Source organism: Scyliorhinus canicula, chromosome 19 (genome assembly GCF_902713615.1).
Source record: "Scyliorhinus canicula chromosome 19, sScyCan1.1, whole genome shotgun sequence".
In the NCBI taxonomy this organism is placed as follows: Eukaryota; Metazoa; Chordata; class Chondrichthyes; order Carcharhiniformes; family Scyliorhinidae; genus Scyliorhinus; species Scyliorhinus canicula.
The window spans coordinates 25,634,875-25,659,364 of NC_052164.1; the positions used below are offsets into that span (position 1 = coordinate 25,634,875).

General features: G+C 49.7%; 1 protein-coding gene across 2 annotated transcripts in view; it reads left to right on the top strand.

The window, feature by feature from the left end:
• Positions 1-15,309: 15,309 nt before the first annotated feature.
• tut1 (terminal uridylyl transferase 1, U6 snRNA-specific) overlaps positions 15,310-24,490 on the top strand; it is a 32,199-nt gene continuing 23,018 nt past the window's right edge. The window contains exon 1 of one of the 2 annotated variants that reach the window (XM_038778819.1): positions 15,310-15,567. In XM_038778819.1, coding sequence (XP_038634747.1) covers positions 15,436-15,567 — 132 coding nt within the window. In that variant the 5' untranslated portion in view covers positions 15,310-15,435. The remainder of the gene's footprint in view (positions 15,568-24,490) is intronic. The other variant, XM_038778818.1, reaches the window with a different exon arrangement.

Genomic DNA, 24,490 nt, shown 5'->3' on the forward strand with positions numbered 1-24,490 from the left:
CAATAAGAAATCTTTACTCCTATACTTAAAGCCTGTTGTAATGAAAGCCAACATACCATTTGTCTTTCAGTGACTTATGAACAAAGACACTCGAGTCCTTTGAAGTTCACTTTCCAACCTGTCGCCATTTAAGAAATACTCTGCATTTTTGCTTTTCCTACCAAAGTGGATAATAATAATAATTGCTTATTGTCACAGTAGGCTTCAATTAAGTTACTGTGAAAAGCCCCTAGTTGCCACATTCTGGCGCCTGTTCGGGGACTCCAGTAAGGGAATTGAACCCGTGCTGCTGGCCTTGTTCTGCATTACAAGCCAGCTGTTTAGCCCACTGTGCTAAACCAGCCCCAGTAATCTCACATTTCTCCACATTGTATTCCATCCAATAATTCTTTGCCCACTCACCCTACCCTGCCTTTCCAAATCCACTTGCATCCTTCTCACAATTCACACTTCTACCTGGTTTTGTCTCATCTGCAAATGTGGAAATATATCCTTTAATGCTCACATTTAAATCATTGTTTGAGATTGTGAATAGCTGGGGCCTAACTACTGATCTTTACGGTACCCCCAAAGTCTGTTTGGCAACTTGAAAATAACTAATTTGTTCCTATTCTCTGTTTTCTGTCTGTTGATCAGCTCTCAATCCATGCCAGCACATCCCCCCAAGATCACGTGCTTTGATTGTGTTTGCTCACCTTTTGTGTGAGGCCTTACCAAAGGTTTTCTGATAATCTGACTATGCCACATCCACTGGTTCCCCCTTATCTATTCTTCTAGTTACATCCACAAAAAACTCCAACAGGTTTGTTAAATGTTATTTCCCTTTCATAAATCCATGTTGACTCTGCCCAATCCCAGCACTACTTTTTAAGTGACCTGTCATCGTGTAGGTTAATATAGATTCTAGCATTATCCCTACCACTGATATCAGGCTAACAGGTCTGATGTGCCCCGTTTTCTCCCTCCCTCCTTTTTAAAAATGTGGGGGGTGACATTTGCCACCTTCCAATCTTCAGGCACCATTCCAGAGTCCAGAGTTTTGAAAGATGACTACCAACGCATCTATCTTTACTGCCATCTCTTTTAAAGTTCTGGAATGTAGATCATCAGGTCCAGGGTATTTATCCATTTTAAAGTCCCATTAATTTCTCTGGTACATTTTTTCTATCATTGTGACAAAATCTATTTAACAAGTACTCATTACGTTTCAATCAGTTTTTATCCGTTGCAAGGGTTTAGTCTGAATTAATAACCTTTTGTGGGCAACTTTGTTACAAGCTCTTTTGAAAGTCTAGACACATCGGCCTGGATTTTTAATCTTGAGACTGGTAGTGAGAGTCGGGAGAATTTCCAGCTTGCCCGCCTTGGGAGAAAGTGCCCGTAAGAACGGGATTTTAATTATGTTGGGGCAGGGGATGGGGGTGATGGGTGGGTGGAAAGGGGAGTTGGGTCAGCCGACCTGAGAGAAAGTTTGGGGGTAGCCACAGGGGCTACTGGGTGCCGGGATGGGCTGTTTAGAAGGCCCGCCATTGTGTCGCGTGACCTTGTCCCAGTTAAAATGAATACAGAAAGGCCCTCTAGCCCTCACGCCTCAACTGTCACACACATTTCTCTTTATAACAATCTGAGGTCCCTATCTGCTTCAAGAAGACGACCATCATCCCTGTACCAAAGAAAAGCCAAGCAGTGTGCCTTAATGACTATCATCCAGTGGCTCTGACATCCATCATTATGAAGTGCTTCGAAAGGTTAGTCATGGTACAAATCAACGCCTTGATCCATGACAGTTCGCCTACCGCTGCAACAGGTCCACAGCAGACGCTGTCTCCCTGGCCCTGCACCCAACCCTAGAACACCTAGATAACAAAGACACCTATGTCAGACTCCTATTTATTGACTACAGCTCAGCCTTCAACGCCATTATTCCTGCAAAACTCATCCCCAAACACTGTGGCCTGGGCCTCGGCTGCTCCCTCTGCGACTGGGTCCTGAACTTCCTAACCCACAGGCCACAATCAGAAAGGACATGCAACAACACCTCCTCCATAATCATCCTCAACACCGGTGCCCCACACAGCTGTGTCCTCAGCCCCCTACTACTCCTTATACACCTCTGACTGTGTGGCCAAATTCCCCTCCAACTCGATTTTCAAATTTGCTGATGGCACCATCATTGTGGGTCAGATCTCAAACAATGACGAGACAGAGTATAAGAATGACATAGAGAATCTGATGAACTGGTGCGATGGCAATAATCTCTCCCTCAATGCCAACAAAATGAAGGAGATTGTCACCAATTTCAGGAAGCGTAGTGGAGAACATGCTCCTGTCTACATCAATGGGAACAAAATAGAAAGGGTCGAGAGCTTCAAGTTTTTAGGTATTCAGATCACCAACAACCTGCCCCGGTCCCCCCATGCCGACACTACAGTTAAGAAAGCCCACCACTGACTCTACTTTCTCAGAATACTAAGGAAATCTGGCATGTCAGGTACGACTCTCACTAACTTTTACAGATGCACCATAGAGAGCATTCTTTCTGGTTGCATCACAGCTTGGTATGGGTCCTGCTCTGCCCAAGACCGCAGGAAACTACAAAAGGTCGTGAACGTAGCCCAATCCATCACGTAAACCAACCTCGACCACAATGAAATGTATCTCCTTCTCATTCGAGCTCTTAATCCAGGCCCCAAACACATACTGCTCAATTATTTCTCCTTCTCCAGTGATCAGCGGCCACCGACAATATTCACCCGGCTGCAGGCGGGACTGTCACCATGCAACGTGCATGCCAATTGTACAACCAGCTTGCCACGTCCAGTGAAGCGGGTTGGAGGTCCCTCAATGATCAAGGAAGGAGGATCCTACTGAAACCCAACCCCTGCTCTTGTGGCTGACCCCACATGCCCCCACCCATGAAACCCTACCCGCCCACCTCTCCCACCCCCACTTTATTTATTTACCTGTGGCTGGTGCTGTGTGATCCTGGGACTCCAGTGCTTGTCCTTCCAGTAGTAGCCCCAGTGAGCATAGGATTTGCTGAGCCTTTGATTAGCCAGCTATTCCCGATAGGTGAGACATTGACCCTCGTGGTCTTGAATCCAGGGGAAAGCTTCTGCTGGCCTCGCTGCTGCTCGATTAGCTTGTGGTTCAGTGGGCCTTCTCATAAAGGGGCAACACGGATCACTCACCAGCTCTCCAGCCAAACAGGCGACCTTCCAAGGCTTTAACAGGATTAAGCCTCCCTTTCCTTTGCAAAAACCTTTAATGTGTTATCACCAGTTCTCCCATAACCCCCATTTCAAATTATTTTTAATCCTTTCAGGAGCTCCACCTTATCTAGTGCAGCAAGACCAACAAATCAAAGCCATCAACACCTTCTGTGGTTGCAAACATGGGGAATTATCCCTCAGTGTTGTTGTGTTGGGCAGGCTGGGTCGATGTGGACTGCACATGATGCAGTGGAGCGAGAGACAGGCCTCCAACACTTGATAAGGTGCAACACGATTTTATTTAACGTCTAAACTATTATACATGTTCAACTGTGGGTTGACAGTATGTTGACTTGACTGGAGACCTGATACCAGCCTAACCAGACTTACTGACTACCACATGGTGTTTGCACTGGCTAGCTCACAAACTCTGACTGTCTCAGTGGCTGGATCCCGAGAGAGAGCGGGAAACCTAGTGCCCTCTGGCTTTATAGTGGTCGTGTCCTGTCTGGTGATTGGCTGCTCTGTTCTGTGTGCTTACTGGTCATCCTGTGTGTCAATCACTGCCTGTCTGCACTCCATTATATACATAGATGTATATTATGACAAGTGTCATGCTATTTGCTGTACCATTCAACTAGGTAATGAAATGAAAATCGCTTACTGTCACAAGTAGGCTTCAAATGAAGTTACTGTGAAAAGCCCCTAAGCTTCAAACTCTATATCCTATCCATCACCAAGACTGCTTACTTACACCTCCATAGCATCCCCTGTCTTTACCCACATTGCATCTGTAAATTTTCTTTGTATTCTAATTTTATTCAAATGATTTTTTTAAATTCTAACAATTTTTGTTTTATATGCACCATTTTTAAAAAGAAATGGTCCGTGCGGGACACAATGGGCGAGATTCTCCGCAAATGCGGAGAATCGTAAAGGCTGCCGTGGGACAGGCCGTGACCCACGGCAGCCTTCATGGCCACTTCCGGGGCCGATTCTCCCCCTGGGCGGGGCTAGGAGCGGGCCCCGTGCGTCACGGCAGCGCGGCCTTGACGACGGTCGTCGAGGCCACACGTCAAGCGTCACGGCAGCTGACGCGGCCGATGGCGTCAGCCGCGCATGCGCCGGTTGGACAACGCCAACCCACGCATGCGCAGTTGGCGTCTTTCGACTCAGCTGCCCGGCAAGACGTGGCGGCTTGATCTTGCCGGGCGGCGGAGGGGAAAGAGTCCGTCTGTTTTGGACGCTGGCCCGACGATCGGTAGGCACCGATCGCGGGCGTGTCCCCTCCCGAGCACAGTTGTGGTGCTCCCGTGCCAATCGGGCCTCTGGCTGCCCCAAACTGGCATCTGGCACCCGTTTCACGACGGCAGCGAGCAGGTGTGTTTGCTGCCGTGGTGAAACGGGCGTGAAGGGCCGGCCGCTCGGCCCATCGGCCTTGGAGAATCACCGCTCTCCGTAAAAAACTGCGAGCGGCGATTCGTGGCGTGGGTCAGGCCTGGGGGGGGTGGGGGGGGGGGTGGAGAATAGTGGGAGGGCGTGAAAAATGTCGGGAGGCCCTCCCGCTATTCTACCACCCGGTATGGGGGGCGGAGAATCGCGCCCAATGTGTTGCCCACTGGTGCAAGTGTTCTTGTTTGAGGCTGTTGAATTATTTCTCTGGTCACTAGATATAATCCACTGTGTAACAAGACAATTTACCTTGTGGCAACATTTATCAGATCATCTTTATATACAGTGAAACCTGTAAGTTATCGATACCTAAGGGATTCACCAGCTGTCTTTTTTTAAAGGTCTCCAGATTTTCCAAGTGGTCATTGTATGTACTGTTAAAAGGTTCTCAGTGATGAAGAACCAACTGAAATTATGATTAATGCTCAGTTAGCTGGAACAATATGGAGAACTTCATATTTGACATGCATATAATAAAACTGATGTGCCAAATACAGTACCTGTACAATGGAACTTGTGGCTAATGATTGTCTCAGACAATGGAAAACCCATTCTGTGTGGGGTCAGGTGATTGCACATCTTGTTACATTTTTTGTTGACAAGTCTGCTTTCGGAAGCTCGGACTGCAGCAATGGGGCGATTCATACCACAATACATTTGCTGTCAGTAGTCGTCGGGTAAATTAAACTACTTAAACTTAATGACAGGCAGGGACAGAGGAATAGAGGCAGGGAGAAGGATGGGGGGGTGGGGGAGGGAAGAAGAGATCCAACCCTGCTCCAGGTTAAACTATGGAGAATATGAGGGGTTTCAAACCCTGCATACACTCTTAGGGACAAAAAGGAATCCAGTCAAATTCCACCACGCATAAGGTCTAGAGGTCTGCTGTCCTGTCACATCCAGTCGTGAATGGTGGTGAAAAATTAAACAACTCACTGGAGGAGGAGGCCCCACAAATATCCTCATCCACAATGATGGAGGAGCACAGCGCCTCTGTGCAAAAGACAAGACTGAATTATTCACAGTATTCTTTAGCCAGAAGGGCCGAGTAGATGATTAATCTCGGTCTCCTCCAAAGGTCCCCAGCATCGCAAATGCCGGTCATCAACCATTTTGATTCACACCACCTGATATCACGAGAAGGCTGAAGGCACTGGATAATGCACAGGCTACTGGCCCTGACAATATTCTGGCAATAGTACTGAAGACTTGTGCTCCAGAACTTGCCGCACACCTGGCCAAGCTGTTCCAGTACACTGGCATCTACCTGGCAATGTGGAAAATTGCCCAGGTATGTCCTGTACACAAGCAGGACAAATCAAGCCCAGCCAATTACTACCCTATCAGTCTACTCTCCATCATCAGCAAAGTGGCGGGAATTAGTCATCAACAGTGCTATCAAGCGGCACTTACTTAGCGATTACCAGTTCACTGATGCTCAGTTTGAGTTCCGCTAGGGTCACTCATCTCCTGCCCTCATTACAGCCTTGGTTCAAACATGGACAAAAGAGCTGAACTACAGAGGTAAGTGTGACTGCCCTTGACATCAAGGTAGCATTTGGTCGAGTGTGGCATCAAGGAGCCCTAGCAAAACTGGAGTCATTGGGAATTAGGAATCAGAAATGGGGATGTTGCTGATGATTACACAATGTTCAGCATCATTCATGATTCCTCAGACACTGAAGCAGTCCACGTGAAAATGCTGCCAGACCTGGACAATATCCAGGCTTGGGCTGACAAGTGGCAAGTACCATTCATGCCACACAAGTGCCAAGCAATGACCATCTCCAATAAAAGAGAATCAAGCCATCTCTCCTTGATATTCAGTCGCATTATCATCACTGAATCCCCCACTATCAACATCCTGGTGGATGACCAGAAACTAAACTGGACTCACCATATTAATACTGTGGCTACAGGAGCAAGCCAGAGGCGAGGAATCCTGCGGCGAGTAACTCATCTCCTCACTCTTCAAAGCCTCTCCACCATCTACAGGGCACATATCAAGAGTGTGATGGAATATTCCCCACTTGCCTGGATGAGTGCAGCTCCAACAATATTCAAGAAGCTCGACACCAACAAGGATAAAGCAGCCTTCTTGCTTCGCATCCCTTTCATAAACATTCATTCCCTCCACCACCGCCGGATAGTAGCAGGAGTTCGTACCATGTGCAAGGTGCACTGCAGGAACTCACCAAATCTCCTTAGGCAGCACCTTCAAAACCCACAACCACTACCACCTAGAAGGACAAGGACAGCAGATACCTGGGAGCATTGCCACCTGGAGGTTCCCGTCCAAGTCACTCACCATCCTGACGTGAAAATATACCAGAGTTCCTTCATTTCGCTGGATCAAAGTCTTGGAGCTCCCTCCCTAATATCAGTGGGTGTACGTACACCACATGGACTGCAGCGATTCAAGAAGGCAGCTTATCACCCCCTCCTCAAAGGTAATTAGGGATGGGCAACATTTAATCATTATTATTCTCACAAGTAAACATACATTAACACTGCAATGAAGTTACTGTGAAAAGCCCCTAGTCGCCACATTTCGGCACCTGTTCGGGTACACAGAGGGAGAATTCAGAATGTCTAAATTACCTAAAAGCACGTCTTTCGGAACTTGAGGGAGGAGACCGGGGCACCTGGAGGAAACCCACACAGACACGGGGAGAACATGCAGACTCCACACAGACCGTGACCCAAGCCGGGAATCGAAACTGGGACCCTGGAGCTGTGAAGCAGCAGTGCTAACCACTGTGCTACATGCTGGCCTAGCCAGCGAAGCCGCCATCCCGTAAAAATGAATATAAAATAACAATGCTGAGACTCAGATAAAGTAGGTACTTGGAGCTTTTAAAAATATGACACCATGTTTGGTATCCGGCGGATTGGAAATTAGCAAACGTGACACCACTGTTTAAAAAAGGAGGTAGGGGACTTCCGGTGGCGGCGATGTCCGAGTGAGCCGCACATTCGGTGGGCTCTCACTCCGGTCGGCTGGAACAGCTGTTTCCCCGCGATAGCGGGACTACGGAGGCGGCAGAAAGGCTGCCTGGAACAGAGGAGGAGAGCGGGCTGCAGATGATGTAAGTGTGGGAGGCCAGCAGGTGAGGAAGAAGGAGAGAGAGAGAGAAGGAGGAAGCTGACCTGCAGGGTAAGATGGCGGACCCACGGACCTTCCTTCCTCCAGGACAAAGGGAAAAAGAAAAAGTTTGGAGTTGCTGAGGAGGGACAGCTTGGACCCACTTCAGATGCCCAGGAGGTAAAATTGAAGGAGCTGGGCGAAGGAAAGCGGCAGCGGAGGCGCTGAGGAGCGGGCTGCGGCATATGGAACAGCGGGATTCCAGAAGGCAGAAGAAGAAGGAGAAAAAGGGACAGAGACAAGGACCGGAAGAAAATTACCTGGGACCTAAGATGGCGGACACACGGAACCCGGACTCAGCAATCCAGCTGGCGCTGGATAACATGCTCCAGGTAATGAAGTCCAGTTTTGAAGCGCTGAAGCGGGACAGCTTGGACCCAATCCAGAAAGCGGTGGATCAGCTGAACCAGAGGCTGGACGCCCAGGATGTTAAAGTTAAGGAGCTGGGAGAAGCGGTGGAGGAGCAGGCGGATGCGCAAACGGTTGCAGCGCTAGAAGTGGACGGCCTGAAAGAGCGGCAGAGAAGACTGCTGGACAGAGTGGAGGAGCTGGAGAATAGAGTCCGCAGGAACAATCTGAGGATGGTCGGCCTCCCGGAGGGGGCGGAGGGAGCTGATGCTGCAGCGTTTGTAGCAGACCTGCTGAAGCAGCTGATGGGGGCCGAAGCCTTTCCGCGACCGCTGGAGCTGGAGGGGGCACACAGGGTGCAGGCAAGGCAGGGGCGGCTGGGCGGACCCCCCCGCCCAATGGTGATTAGGTTCCACAGGTTCGTGGACAAGGAGCGGGTGCTGCAGTGGGCAAAGAGCGCCAGGAGCAGCACGTGGAATAACAGTGTGCTCCGCATCTATCAGGACCTAAGCCAGGAGGTGGCTCGGCGGCGAGCAGCCTTTAAGAATGTCAAGGAGGTGCTGTTCAAGAAGCACGTGAAGTTTGGTCTGCTGTTCCCAGCTCGGCTATGGGTCACGCACCAGGGTCAACACCACTACTTTTCCGCGCCCGAAGAAGCGATGGATTTTGTGAGGGACCTGGGGCTGGTCCCGAAAGGAGGCCCCAAGGACGCGAGTTAGGGCCCGAGGATTTCTGTGGGGAGGAACGCCGAATGTGCCTGGACTGCTGCTCAACGGTTTGCTGGGCCAATGGGGCCAAGTGGAACATTTGAGACTCTTTCCTTTGTTCATGGACATTTATGTGCTTTTTCTCTTTTTTCTATGTTTTTTCCCTTTTTTTTCTGTTTGGGCTTTTTGTGCAGCTCGCGGAAGACACTGGAGCCGGCTTGCCCCAGTGGGTGGGGAGGAGGGCGGGGAAACAAGGGGAATGGGACAGGAAGGCGCCGGAGTGTTGAGTCACCGGGCTAGCAGATTGGCTAGTCAAGGAAGTCAGATGGGGGGGAAAGCTATAGCCAGTAGATGGCAGGGGTGGGGGTATCGGGAGATGGGGTTAGGGGAGGGGGGGGTTGTTCTGCTGACGGGAGAGGGACTTGAAATAGGCACTGGAAAGGAGGTCGAGGGTGGAGGCAGCTATAGGGCGGGCCAGGAAGGGCGCGACGCACGGGTCAGGGGCCGGCCCGAGAAAGGCTATGGCTGACCGGCGGGGTGGGGGGGGTGGGATGTGCCCCCCGACCAGGCTGATCACCTGGAACGTCAAGGGACTGAATGGGCCGGTTAAGAGGGCGCGGGTGTTCGCGCACTTGCGGGCCCTGAGGGCGGACGTAATTATGTTGCAGGAGACACATCTGAAAGTGTCAGACCAGACCAGGCTAAGGAAGGGCTGGATTAGCCAGGTCTTCCACTCGGACTTGGACTCGAAGTCCAGAGGGGTGGCAATCATGATCAACAAGCGTGTGCAATTTGAGGCAGAGGGCATATCCGCAGACAGGGGGGGCAGATACCTGATGGTACGGGGCAGGCTGGAGGGGAGAAGAGTGGTGCTGGTGAATATATATGCCCCGAACTGGGATGACGTGGACTTCATTAAAAGAGTGCTGGGGAAGATCCCGGACTTGGATTCTCGCAGGCTAATAATGGGAGGGGACTTTAACATGGTCCTTGACCCGACTTTGGATCGGTCGTGTCCCAGAACGGGTAGACTCTCAGCAATGGCAAGGGAGCTGAAAGGGTTTATGGAGCAAATGGGGGCAGTGGACCCCTGGAGGGAGGGACAGCCAACAGGAAGGGGCTACTTGTTTTACTCGCACGTCCACAAAGTATATTCCAGGATAGATTTCTTTGTGCTAAGCAGGGACTGTAGGGGGGAGGTAAAGAACACGGAATACTCAGCAATTACCATTTCAGACCATGCCCCGCATTGGGTGGACCTGCAGTTAGGGGGAGCGAGTTATCAACGCCCGCAATGGAGGCTAGATGTGGGATTGCTGTCGGAGGAGGGGATCTGCGAGAGGCTTCGGAAATGTATAAAAAATTACCTGCAGGTGAATGAAACTGGGGAGGTCTCAGCGGCGACCGTGTGGGAGGCGCTAAAAGCAGTAGTGCGGGGGGAGCTGATTTCAATTGGGGCCCATAGAGCCAAGGCAGACCGGGCAGAGATGGATAGATTGGTCAGGGAAATGGGCCGGATAGATGAAGAGCACGCGGAGTCCCCGGGGGAGGTTTTACTCAGGGAGAGGCAGAGGCTACAGGCGGAACTGGGGGCACTATCCACGAGCAGGGCCGTGGAACAGCTTAGGAAGGCGAGGGGAGTGGTGTACGAGTATGGGGAAAAGGCTAGCAGACTGTTAGCGCAGCAACTTAGGAGGAGGGAGGCGGCCAGGGAAATAGGTAGAGTGAGGGACGAGGGGGGGCACAAAGTGGAGGATCCGGCAGAATTGAATAGGGTATTCCGGGACTTCTATCGTAAGCTGTATACTTCGGAGCCGCCAGAAGAACCGGAGGGGATGAAAAGGTTTCTGGATGGGTTAACATTCCCAACAGTTGGGGGGGGGGGCGAGTGGAAGAGCTGGGGGCCCCGATTAGAGTAGAGGAGGTATTGGGGGGCCTAAAGGCCATGCAGTCGGGGAAGTCCCCGGGGCCGGATGGATACCCAGTAGAGTTTTATAGGAAGTTCTCGGAGCTGGTGGGCCCGGTCTTGGCGAGGGTTTTCAATGAGGCAAGGGACAGAGGGACCCTGCCGCCGACGATGTCTCAAGCCACCATATCTCTGATATTAAAGCGGGGTAAAGACCCGGAGGTGTGCGGGTCCTACAGGCCAATCTCCCTGATTAATGTAGATGCCAAGCTCCTGGCAAAGGTACTGGCGGGTAGAATGGAGGACTGTGTACCGGAGGTGATTGGGGAGGATCAAACGGGGTTCGTGAAAGGTAGGCAGCTGGCGGCCAATCTGAGGAGATTGCTCAATGTGATAATGATGCCCCCGGCGGGTAGAGAGGTGGAGGTAGTGGTGGCTATGGACGCCGAGAAGGCCTTTGACCGGGTGGAGTGGGAATATCTATGGGAGGTGCTCGGACGGTTTGGGTTCGGGGAGGGATTGGTGGATTGGATCAAATTATTATATCAGGCCCCGAGGGCCAGCGTCAGGACCAACAGAGAAGTGTCGGAGTACTTTAGGTTGTACCGAGGGACCAGGCAGGGCTGCCCGCTCTCCCCGCTGCTGTTTGCGCTGGCCATAGAGCCGCTGGCGATTGCGCTGAGAGCCGCAGAGGGTTGGAAGGGGATGGTGAGGGGCGGGGTTGAACATAGGGTTTCTCTTTATGCAGACGACCTGCTCCTGTACGTGTCGGACCCAGTGGCCGGGATGGGAACTATACTGGGAATGCTGAGGGAGTTCGGCCAGTTCTCAGGATACAAATTAAATACGGTCAAGAGTGAAATGTTTGTGGTACAGGCAAGGGGCCAGGAGAACAGATTGAGAGGGCTACCGTTTAGGTTAGTTGAGGAAAATTTCCGGTATTTGGGAATCCAGGTGGCACGAGACTGGGGCAGGCTGCATAAGTTAAATTTGGCCAGGGTGGTGGAGCAAATGAAGGGAGAGTTTCGGAGATGGGATGCACTCCCGCTGTCGCTGGCAGGGAGGGTGCAGACTGTAAAGATGACAATCCTCCCTCGATTTTTGTTTATTTTTCAGTGCCTCCCGATCTTTATCCCACAGTCCTTCTTCAAAAGAGTTAACGGGCTGATCATGAGCTTTGTCTGGGCGGGAAAGTCTCCGCGGGTGAAGAAGGCAATGTTGGAGAGGAACCGTAGCGAGGGGGGGCTGGCGTTGCCGAGTCTGGTCAATTATTACTGGGCGGCCAACATCGCTATGATAAGGAAGTGGATGGTGGGTACGGGGTCTATTTGGGAGCTGGTGGAGGCGGCTTCGTGCAGGGGCTCCAGTTTGGAAGCCCTGGTCACGGCTCCTCTACCGCTGTCGCCGGCCAAGTACATCACCAGCCCGGTAGTGGTGGCGACCCTGCGGATATGGGGCCAGTGGAGGAGGCATGTGGGGGAGATGGGGGCGTCTGTCTGGGCGCCAATCTGCGACAACCATCGGTTTGCCCCCGGCAGTATGGATGGGGGGTTCCGAGTATGGCGGCGAGCAGGGGCGGGAAGGGTGGGTGATATGTTCCTGGAAGGGAGCTTCGCGAGTTTGAGGAGCTTGGAGGAGAAATTTGGGTTGGTAAGGGGAAATGATTTTAGATACCTACAGCTGCGGGACTTTATTCGTAGACAGGTCCCATCTTTCCCGCGCCTCCCGCCAATGGGGATCCTAGACAGAATAGTCTCTGGGAGGGACGAAGGGGAGGGTAGAGTCTCGGGTATTTATAAGGTGCTCATGAGGGAGGAAGGGTCCCAGACAGAGGAACTGAAACTTAAATGGGAGGAGGAGCTAGGCGGGGAAATGGAGGAAGGGCTGTGGGCAGAGGCCCTGAGTAGGGTAAACTTGACCGCGACATGTGCAAGGCTCGGGCTGATCCAATTTAAGGTCGTTCACCGGGCCCATATGACGGTGGCTCGGATGAGTAAATTTTTCGGGATAGAGGACAAATGCGCTAGGTGCGCGGGAGGACCAGCGAACCATGTGCACATGTTTTGGGCATGCCCCGAGCTGAGGGGGTACTGGGAGGGATTTGCGGGGGTCATGTCCCAGGTGCTAAAAACAAGGGTGGTGATGAGTCCAGGGGTGGCAATTTTTGGGGTTTCGGAAGACCCGGGCGTCCAGGGGGAGAAAGCGGCCGATGTGCTGGCCTTTGCTTCCCTGATAGCCCGGCGACGAATATTATTGGCGTGGAGGGACTCAAAGCCCCCGAAGACTGAGTGGTGGCTTGCGGACATGTCAAGTTTCCTGGGGATGGAAAAAATTAAGTTCGCCTTGAGGGGATCTGTGCAGGGGTTCACCCGGAGGTGGCAACCATTTATTGACTTCTTTGCGGGAGAGTGAGCGTCAGCAGGGGGGTGGGGGGAGGGGGGGGTAGAGTAGAGTAGGAGGGAAAATATGGCGGGTAGTACGGGTGGGAGGGGAGCGGGCTTGTGCAATACGGTACGATGGAAGTATTGAAAGTACGTGGATGTTTGCACATTTTTGCCTTTTTTTGCTTCCTTTCTGATGATGTCTGTAACTGTTTATAAAGCCAAAAACTACCTCAATAAAATTGTTTATTAAAAAAAAAAAGGAGGTAGGCAGAAAGAGGGTACTTATAGGCCAGTTAGCTGAACTTCAGTAGTAGGGAAGATGCTGCAATCTTTCATCAAGGAAGAAATAGCGAGTCATCTGGATGGAAATTGTTCCATTGGGCGGATGTAGCATGGGTTCATAAAGGGCAGGCTATGCCTAACTAATTTAGTGGAATGTTTTGAGGACATTACCAGTACGGTAGACAACGGGGAGCCAATGGATGTGGTATATCTGGATTTCCAGAAAGCTTTTGACAAGGTGCCGCACAAAAGGTTGCTACATAAGATAATGATGCATGGCGTTAAGGGTAAAGTACTAGCATGGATAGAGGATTGGTTAATTAATAGGAAGCAAAGAGTGGGGATTAATGGGTGTTTCTCTGGTAGGCGATTAGTGGTGTCCCTCAGGGATCAGTGTTGGGCCCACAATTGTTCACAATATACATAGATGATCTGGAGTTGGGGTTCAGGTTTGCAAACAAGACTAAAATGAGTGGTAAAGCAAAACGTGCAGAGGATACCGGACGTCTGCAGCGGGATTTGGATAATTTAAGTGAATGGGCTAGGGTCTGGCAGATGGAATACAATATTGACAAATGTGAGGTTATCCATTTTGGTAGGAATAACAGCAAAAGGGATTATTATTTAAATGATAAAATATTAAAACATGCTGCTGTGCAGAGGGACCTGGGTGTCCTAGTCAGTGCATGAGTCATAAAAAGTTGGTTTGCAGATGCAACAGGTGATTTAGAAAGCGAATGGAGTATTGTCCTTCATTGCTAGAGGGATGGAGTTTAAGACTAGGGAGGTTATGCTGAGACTGTATAAGGTGTTAGTGAGGCCACACCTGGAGTATTGTGTTCAGTTTTGGTCTCCTTACCTGAGAAAGCCATGATGTGGAGATGCCGGCATTGGACTGGGGTGAGCACAGTAAGAAGTCTTACAACACCATGTTAAAGTCCAACAGGTTTGTTTCAAATCACTAGCTTTCGGAGCACCGCTCCTTCCTCAGGTGAATGAAGGAAGAAGCTCATCTGAGGAAGGAGCTAGTGACTTGAAACAAACCTGTTGGACTTTAACCTGGTGTTGTAAGACTTCTTACTGCACCTGAGAAAGGACATACTGGCACTGGAGGGTGTGCAGAGGAGATTCATTATGTTAATGCCAGGGTTGAGGGGGTTGGATTACGAGAGGTTGAGTAAACTGGGACTGTACTTGTTGGAATTTAGAAGGATCTTATAGAAACATATAAAATTGGAAAGGGGATAGGATAGATGCGGGGAGGTTGTTTCTACCGGCAGGTGAAAGCAGAACTAGGGGGGTGTAGCCTCAAAATAAGAGGAAGTAGATTTAGGACTGAGTTTAGGAGGAACTTCTTCACCCAAAGGGTTGTGAATTTATGGAATTCCCTGCTCAGTGAAGCAGTTGAGGCTCCTTCATTAAATGTTTTCAAGATAAAGATATATAGTTTTTTGAAGAATAAAGGGATTAAGGGTTATGGTGTTCGGGAGGGAAAGTGGAGCTCAGTCCATAAAGGATCAGCCATGATCTCATTGAATGGCAGAGCAGGCTCGAGGGGCCATATGGCCTACTCCTGCTCCTAGTTCTTATCCTGTGTTTTCAGGAAAAAGGACTAAGTATTTTCAAAGTTGTCCATCACAGCGCAAGGTATCACAGCGCTTCTGGTATTTTTTTGAAACAAGTTATTTGGGACAGTCAATAAGTCTTCTGGTTCTCAGAAGTTAAAAATAGTTACACTTTTAAACAGAAATGCTCGAGCTCCAGGGATTTATTTTTCCTATCAAACCCTGTGTGGCGGGCTGATACATTGGCACCTTGTGTGTGGTGCAGCAGGCAGTAAGTGATGCGCCTCTCCGCAGTTAAGATTCAAATCCAGGCTCTGAACCGCGCGAGCTTCCTCCAGCGTTTAGCATTGTGACCTGCGGGGCGGAAGCTTTACCCGGGCGCTGGGGGAAGGAGTAGATGGTGACACGCTGCCCGTTTTGGGGGGGGGGGGTCGATGAATTCGCGCCGCCAGAGGTTTATCCGTACACAAAGGCAAGAGGCGGCTGGAGCATGGGTGAGCCGGACGTCGAGGTGCTGGCCCGCGGTGGTTACCGCTGTTCTTTGTGCGACGTTCGCCTCCCGAACAGTAAGTGCCGAAACCTTTGGAAGCGGCGCACCGCGGCCTTTGCGGCGGGAACATGGCCCGCCGAAATGCGGCCGCTTCTCTGCGGGGTCGCCGGGGAGGGAGTTGAGGCCGCGGTGTTGGTGCAGCCGACCTGAGCGGCGCCCTCACTCTGACTGGCTTTTTGGCACCGGCCCGCCGGGGGCCGGATCTCGTGAGGTGGAAACGCAGCAGCTACTCAACAAGTCAGGCAGCATCTGGGGAGGACAGAAACGAGTTAAAGGGGGGAGGTTTTCTGGCCCTGCCGCATCGAGCGAGCCAGCCAGCCAGACAAGTCCATTGACTTCGTTAGGGGCGGAAGATCCCGGCCGACTTTTGGTGTCGATCGGAACTGCTCTCGCCCAATGGCCTTCCGGAAAACCAAAGAGAAAATACAGGAAAAGGTCTGGCAGCACCTGTAGGGAGAGAAATGAGCTAAAGTTCGTTTAGCACAGTGGGATAAACAACTGGCTTGTAAAGCAGAACAAGACCAACAGTGTGGGTTCAATTCCTGTACCAGCCTCCCTGAACAGGCGCCAGAATGTGGCGACTAGGGGCTTTTCACAGTAACTTAATTAAAGCCTACTTGTGACAATATGATTATTATTAATGTTTCGATTCCAGGTGAATCTTTGTCAAAGCTAAAAGACTTAGAAAGAGGGAAATATTTATACTGTGGCTTGAGAGAATGAAAGATGAGTCATATCACAGAAACCAAGGGAGCAGAGTGCTAATGGACACAGAAACCAAGGGAAAAGAGTGCTAATGGCAGGCCCCAGAGAGAACAAAAGGTGTGAAAGGCCAAACGGCAGAGAAACTAACATCAGAGGATAAACTGTGACAGATGTAGATGTGGGGGAGGGGAAAGGATGAAAAGATAAGGAAAATGGGATAAGATGCGGGGGATTTATATAAAGTAAGACAAGAAAGAAATGGTAAAACACAATTAAAATGAAACAAAGAGATCGAGGTGATGTAGAGCTAATCATCTAAAGTTGTTGAATTCGATGTTGAGACCGGAAGGCTGTAGCGTGCCTAACTGGAAAGATGAGATGTCGTTCCTCCAGTTTGCGTTGAACTTCACTGGAACGTAGCAGCCGGCCAAGGCCAGACATGTGGATATTGGAGCAGGGTCTTGTGTTAAAATGTCGAGCAACGTCAAATCTGCCCCAATATAAGATTCTAGCTACATATTCATGTGACCACCAAGGCCACCTATCTACACCTCTTTAACATGGCCGAACTATGCCCCTGCCTCGGCCATCTGCTGCCAGACCCTCATCCATGCCTTTGTTATAAAATTCTCATCCTTTTTGTCGATGCGCACAGACCGAAGGCGCTCAGCAAAGCGATCATCCAGTCTGCGTTTGGTCTCTCCGATATAGAGGAGACCACATTAGGTGCAGCGAATGCAATAGACCAGATTGAAAGAGGTGCAAGTGAAACGCTGCTTAACCTGGAATGAGTGTTTTGGGCCTGGGATGTTAAGCATGGAAGAGGTAAAGGGACAGGTGTTACACCTTCTGCGATTGCATGGGAAAGTGCCATGGGTGATGGGAGAGGCGTTGGGTATGGTGGGGGAGTGGACTAGATTAATTCGGAGGGAACGGTCTCTGCGGAATGCTGACAGAGGGAGTAAAGGGAAGATGTGTTTGGTGGTGGCATCACGCTGGAGTTGGCGAAAATGATGGAGGATTATGCTTTGCATTCCGGAAAAGGCTTTAAGTGTACTGGATTTACTCCATAGTTGGGCAAGTGTTGGAAGAGGTGAAAGTCCCGCCCCCATCCCCAAACACAGCACTTATGTTCTCACAGGGGCGGGAATCAGTCCAGGCCGGCATTTGCGTGTTTGCCTTTCCTGGAGGCAGTTGCCTTCACTCATGTGATTTTGATGACCCAGACGTGTGACACAAGTGGGCCGGATTCTCCATTAGCTGCCGCTGAAATCGGAAAGTGCGATCTGACGGAGAATAGTTTGCGACGCTAAAACCGCGGCAGGTGCTAGTTTGTCGCTAAATTGAGATATTCTGTCACCTCGCAAATGGCATTAATGCGTTTCACTCCTCGCGTACTTTAAACCCTGTTTGCTTATCGTTAGTGGGCCCACGCGTCATTCTCCGCCTCAGATTGGCCGAGTTCCTGACGGCGCGGAAAGCATTTGTGCTTTCAAAACTCGTGAACCTGGCTTGTTGGCTGCTGAGAGAGAGAGAGCATACAGACAGTGTCCAACTTCGCTGACAGTCCTGCCGCTGACCAGGGGGCTTCTGCCAGAGCCGGGGGAGTAGTGGAGTTGGCCAGGAGTAGGGCTGTGGGGTCGGGGTGGACAGGTATGCAACACCATTACTGCAGCCGACAAGGCAGCTATGCAGCTGCGCCTGCTGCTGACAGCCCGCTACAGCACAAACTCCCATCTTTTTGGCTTCAATAAATGTGTGTGGGGGTGGAATGTAATGTTTATGTCCTTGTCAGCCCTGCGAGTGTCGATCACGGACATGGCGAATTCTGCACTGTTTTACATTGGAATCAATGGTGTTCCAAGTGGCACCGGTCTAGCCCCTCTCCAGTAGCGGAATCGGTGCAGGTACAGCGGCAATATTTATTTTTTTAAATTTAGAATACCCAATTTAATTTTTTCCAATTAAGGGGCAATTTACATAGAAAATAGAACGATACAGCGCAGTACAGGCCCTTCGGCCCACGATGTTGCACCGACATGGGAAGTCAAAAACTAAAGGCCATCTAACCTACACTATGCCATTATCATCCATATGCTTATCCAATAAACTTTTAAATGCCCTCAATGTTGGCGAGTTCACTACTGTTGCAGGTAGGGCATTCCACGGCCTCACCACTCTTTGCATAAAAAACCTACCTCTGACGTCTGTCCTATATCTATTACCCCTCAATTTAAGGCTATGTCCCCTCGTGCTAGCCACCTCCATCCGCGGGAGAATGCTCTCACTGTCCACCCTATCTAACCCTCTGATCATTTTGTATGCCTCTATTAAGTCACCTCTTAACCTTCTCTCTAACGAAAACAACCTCAAGTCCATCAGCCTTTCCTCATAAGATTTTTCCTCCATACCAGGCAACATCCTGGTAAATCTCCTCTGCACCCGTTCCAAAGCTTCCACGTCCTTCCTATAATGAGGCGACCAGAACTGTACGCAATACTCCAAATGCGGCCAAACCAGAGTTTTGTACAGCTGCAACATGACCTCATGGCTCCGGAACTCAATCCCTCTACCAATAAAGGCCAACACACTAAAGGCCTTCTTCACAACCCTATCAACCTGGGTGGCAACTTTCAGGGATCTATGTACATGGACACCGAGATCCCTCTGCTCATCCACACTGCCAAGAATTTTACCATTAGCCAAATATTCCGCATTCCTGTTATTCTTTCCAAAGTGAATCATCTCACACTTCTCTACATTAAACTCCATTTGCCACCTCTCAGCCCAGCTCTGCAGCTTATCTATGTCCCTCTGTAACCTGCAACATCCTTCCACACTGTCTACAACTCCACCGACTTTAGTGTCGTCTGCAAATTTACTCACCCAACCTTCTGTGCCCTCCTCTAGGTCATTTATAAAAATGACAAACAGCAACGGCCCCAGAACAGATCCTTGTGGTACGCCACTCGTAACTGAACTCCATTCTGAACATTTGCCATCAACCACCACCCTCTGTCTTCTTTCAACTAGCCAATTTCTGATCCACATCTCTAAATCACCCTCAATCCCCAGCCTCCGTATTTTCTGCAATAGCCGACCGTGGGGAACCTTATCAAACGCTTTACTGAAATCCATATACACCACATCAACTGCTCTACCCTCGTCTACCTGTTCAGTCACCTTCTCAAAGAACTCGATAAGGTTTGTGAGGCGTGACCTACCCTTCACAAAACCATGCTGACTATCCCTAATCGTATTATTCCTATCTAGATGATTATAAATCGTATCTCTTATAATCCTCTCCAAGATTTTACCCACAACAGACGTGAGGCTCACCAGCCTATAGTTACCGGGGTTATCTCTACTCCCCTTCTTGAACAATGGGACCACATTTGCTATCCTCCAGTCCTCTGGCACTATTCCTGTAGCCAATGATGACATAAAAATCAAAGCCAAAGGCTCAGCAATCTCTTCCCTGGCTTCCCAGAGAATCCTAGGATAAATCCCATCAGGCCCCGGGGACTTATCTATTTTCATCTTGTCCAGAATAGCCAACACTTCTTCCCTACGCACCTCAATTCCATCTATTCTAATAGCCTGGGTCTCAGCATTCTCCTCCACAACATTATATTTTTCCTGAGTGAATACTGACGAAAAGTATTCATTTAGTATCTCGCTTATCTCCTCAGCCTCCACACACAACTTCCCACCACTGTCCCTGACTGGCCCTACTCTTACCCTCGTCATTCTTTTATTCCTGACATACCTATAGAAAGCTTTTGGGTTTTCCTTGATCCTACCTGCCAAATACTTCTCATGTCCCCTCCTTGCTCGTCTTAGCTCTCTCTTTAGATCCTTCCTCGCTTCCTTGTAACTATCAAGCGCCCCAACTGAAACTTCACGCCTCATCTTCACATAGGCCTCCTTCTTCCTCTTAACAAGAGATTCCACTTCTTTGGTAAACCACGGTTCCCTCGCTCTACCCCTTCCTCCCTGCCTGACTGGTACGTACTTATCAAGAACACGCAATAGCTGTTCCTTGAACAAGCTCCAGGTATCCAGTGTGCCCAACCCTTGCAGCCTACTTCTCCAACCTACACATCCTAAGTCCTGTCTAATGGCATCATAATTGCCCTTCCCCCAGCTATAACTCTTGCCCTGCGGGGTATACTTATCCCTTTCCATCACTAACGTAAAGGTCACCGAATTGTGGTCACTGTCTCCAAAGTGCTCACCTACCTCCAGATCTAACACCTGGCCTGGTTCATTACCCAAAACCAAATCCAATGTGGACTCGCCTCTTGTTGGCCTGTCAACATATTGTGTCAGGAAACCCTCCTGCACACATTGTACAAAGAACGACCCATCTAATGTACTCAAACTATATCTTTTCCAGTCAATATTTGGAAAGTTAAAGTCTCCCATAACAACTACCCTGTTACTTTCGCTCTTTTCCAGAATCATCTTCGCCATCCTTTCCTCTACATCCCTAGAACTATTAGGTGGCCTATAGAAAACTCCCAACAGGGTGACCTCCTTTCCTGTTTCTAACCTCAGCCCATACTACCTCGGAAGAAGAGTCCCCATCTAGCATCCTTTCTGCCACCGTAATACTGTCCTTGACTAGCAGCGCCACACCTCCCCACTTTTGCCCCCTCCTCTGAGCTTACTAAAACACCTAAACCCTGGAACCTGCAACAACCATTCCTGTCCCTGCTCTATCCATGTCTCTGAAATGGCCACAACATCGAAGTCCCAGGTACCAACCCATGCTGTCAGTTCCCCTACCTTATTTCGTATACCCCTGGCATTGAAGTAGACACACTTCAAACCACCTACCTGAACACTGGCACCCTCCTGCGAAGTCTAATCTGTGCTCCTGACCGCTATACTCTCAATCTCCCGTACCCCAAAACTGCAATCCAGGTTCCCATGCCCCTGCTGAATTAGTTTAAACCCCCCAAAGAGCACTAACAAATCTACCCCCCCCCCCCCCCCCCCCCCCCCCCCCCCCCAGTAAAAGTCCACGTATTTTCCGTTGGCGTTAGCACTTGGGGCGGGTTTCGCTGATTGGCCGGAGAATCCGTTTTTTAGGCCGCAATCGGGGCGGTGCCATTTTTTTGGATGCTCCGCCCCTCAAGGCCGTCGGGACAGCCTGAGGATGCCACCTGAGGCCCTTCCCATTGCTCTGCCCCCGATGGGCCGACTTCTCGTTGGCGTTGGTCACGTGTCCACAGTTTTCGGGAACCTCGCGTGGCGGCTGCCAACTTTGTCCGGCTTTGGCGGGGACTGGTTGGGGGTGGTGAGTGGGGCACTATCTGGCAGCTGGCAGGCCGGGTCCGTGCGCGTGGCTGGCGCCATGAGAATCCCACCCAGTGTATGCAGGTTATATCTGGTAGGAACAGGCCTGAACTTTGTGGACTCCTTTGGTACGGGGGAGGGGAGGTGTTTTGGACATGGAATGATGCCCCATTTGGATTGTGACTCAGGACACCATTGTGGGAGGTCAAATTGCTCTTTCGGATTGTTTAAAGTAGGCATGTGTAAAAACTGCATAAACCCGTTGTTCAAAATTAACTGTCAAAGGCAACTTTCAAGCTGACAAGGCATTTAATTATTTTGTCCTTTACATCTTTGAAAAAATTATTGCATGCTACTTCACTCTGTTGGCATAAGCCGGAGGGTTACTGTTAGTGCTGCATGACTGATTTCTCAGCCTTCCATTATCAGAGTAGGATGTCTGCCATTTTATGTTTTAAGTACCCAATTTGTTTTTTTCAATTAAGGGGCAATTTAGTGTAGCCAATCCATCTAGCCTGCACATCTTTTTGTGTTGTGGGAGTGAAACCCACGCAGACACGGGGAGAATGTGCAAACTCCACAGAGACCGTGACCCAGAGCCGGGATCGAACCTGGGACCTCGGCACCGTGAGGCAGCAGGGCTAACCCACTGCACCACCGTGCTGCCGTTGTCATTTTACGCTTGCCTGCTCCCAAGTGGTTAAACTCTTTGACGTGGGACTATGAATTGCAGTGTTTATTTTATAAGAGATCATATTTGAATTGAGTGTTTTAAAATAAAGTTTGCAGTTGACACTACTTTAATCTCAGCATGAGGGGGGCCTCACGGTAGCATGGTGGTTAGCATCAATGCTTCACAGCTCCAGGGTCCCAGGTTCGATTCCCGGCTGGGTCACTGTCTGTGTGGAGTCTGCACGTCCTCCCCGTGTGTGCGTGGGTTTCCTCCGGGTGCTCCGGTTTCCTCCCACAGTCCAAAGATGTGCGGGTTAGGTGGATTGGCCATGCTAAATTGCCCGTAGTGTAAGGTTAATGGGGGGATTGTTGGGTTATGGGTCTACGGGTTACGTGGGTTTAAGTAGGGTGATCATTGTTCGGCACAACATCGAGGGCTGAAGGGCCTGTTCTGTGCTGTACTGTTCTATGTTCTATGACCCCAGAGGTCTGGGGATAATGGATTCTGGGTGAGTTAACATGGTATGCCGGGCAAAGGGAGGGGGTATGGGGGCATGAGTTTGCGTGGGGGGCCTGTAAAATGTCATGGGGCTGGATGGGGATCCTGACTTTTGCATGGAGGGTTTGAGAAGCCTTGAGAGGTGGGTAAAATGGCATGGGTTGACACAGGGTATGATGTGCTATAGGGGTTGTTGTGGGGCATGGGTTGGAAAGGATTGAGGGAGGGAGTGAGTGAGGGTGAAAGCTGTTTTATGTTTCACTTATTTTTTTTTTTTTAAACCTCAACACCGTGCCGGAGCACCAAGGCAGACTTTCTGTCCAGCGCGCCCCCACCAGTCTCTACTTGTTCCGAGGTCACATGACTCAACTCCCAGAAAACCCTGCCATCATGGAATGAAAATCCCAACTTCAAGGCACTGTTTCCTGGGTTTGGTTTGCGGAGCCGGGAAGGGTCCCAGCTTGGAGCTCCCGACCCAGTAGTGAAAATCTAGGCTTCACTTCTGCTCTCCACAAATGCTGCCTGACCTGCATATTTTCAGCATTTTCTATAATTACTTCAGTTAACAGCATTCCCAATATTTTACTTCTGTATCCACATCCAATAAAATAATCTTTTAAAATCCATGTTATTAATATGTACCAAAAAGTGCAGTGGTCCCAAACCCACCCCTGGCAGGGGCACCACTCCACATTTCTCTTGTTTTCAAACTGACTGTTCGCTACTTCATGTTTTCTGTTTTTAAGCTAATTTTGTATCCGTACTGTCCCTGCCCCCTTAACCACACTTGCTTCAATTTTGCCAAAAAGTCTATTATGCGGTACTTTGCCAAAGGCCATTTGAAAGTTCATGTACGCACATCAACCACTCGACCCTCATAAACCATCCCTCTTCATCAATGAACTTGGTCAAATATGATTTGCCTTTATATCCATGCTGTGTGTTTCCAAGTCAGCATTGATTGTGTTTGGGAATATCATCTCCCAGGTTTCCCACCTATTGATGTACGGAATGCTGGCCTGTAGTCACTTGATTTGCCTCTATTTTGAACGGGGATGTAACATTTGGAATCCTCTAGTCCTCCCATACCCGAGGAGGATTGCAAAATTGACAAAAGTCCCCACACAGACCACGAGGCCTTTCCACATCGAGCAATACCAACCTCTTCAATAACCGTATTATTTTTATCCTATCCAATTCCTCTACTACCTACACCATTACTGTGACATTAGCAGCCTCCTTGTCTCCAGTGACAACCGTTCCTTTGACTATCCATTTAAGATTTGCATGTTTAGAACAACTTCAGTCTCTTCTGTATTACCCACAGATCTTTTCTCAAACACTGTCTTGTCCCTGGTTGTTTCCTTTTTCAGTTTTCCTTTGGGTTTTCTGTATTCTACTGATTATCTCGCATGAGCAGCCTTAGTCTGTTCCATTTTAGTCAGGCAGGGAGCTCTAGCTTTCAGAATTTCAAAATCTTCATTGAAGGCTTCCCTTTGCTGACTTACTTGGCAGTCTTTATTTCCAATCCACCCAGGCCAAATCCTTTGCCGCTCACTGACTTTGCAATGAGTATATTCATCTTTGATTGTTTCTCGTTTCTTTCAGTAACTTGTATGGAGAAAAGTGCCATTGCATAATTGTGTGCCAAATGGCCTGTTTGTCTGCAGTGATGTTATACAGATTTCCCTATCTTAATAAAAACACTGCTCTGGGTGACTGCTAGCACCTGAATTCCGATGCTTTGTTAGAAGAAGCT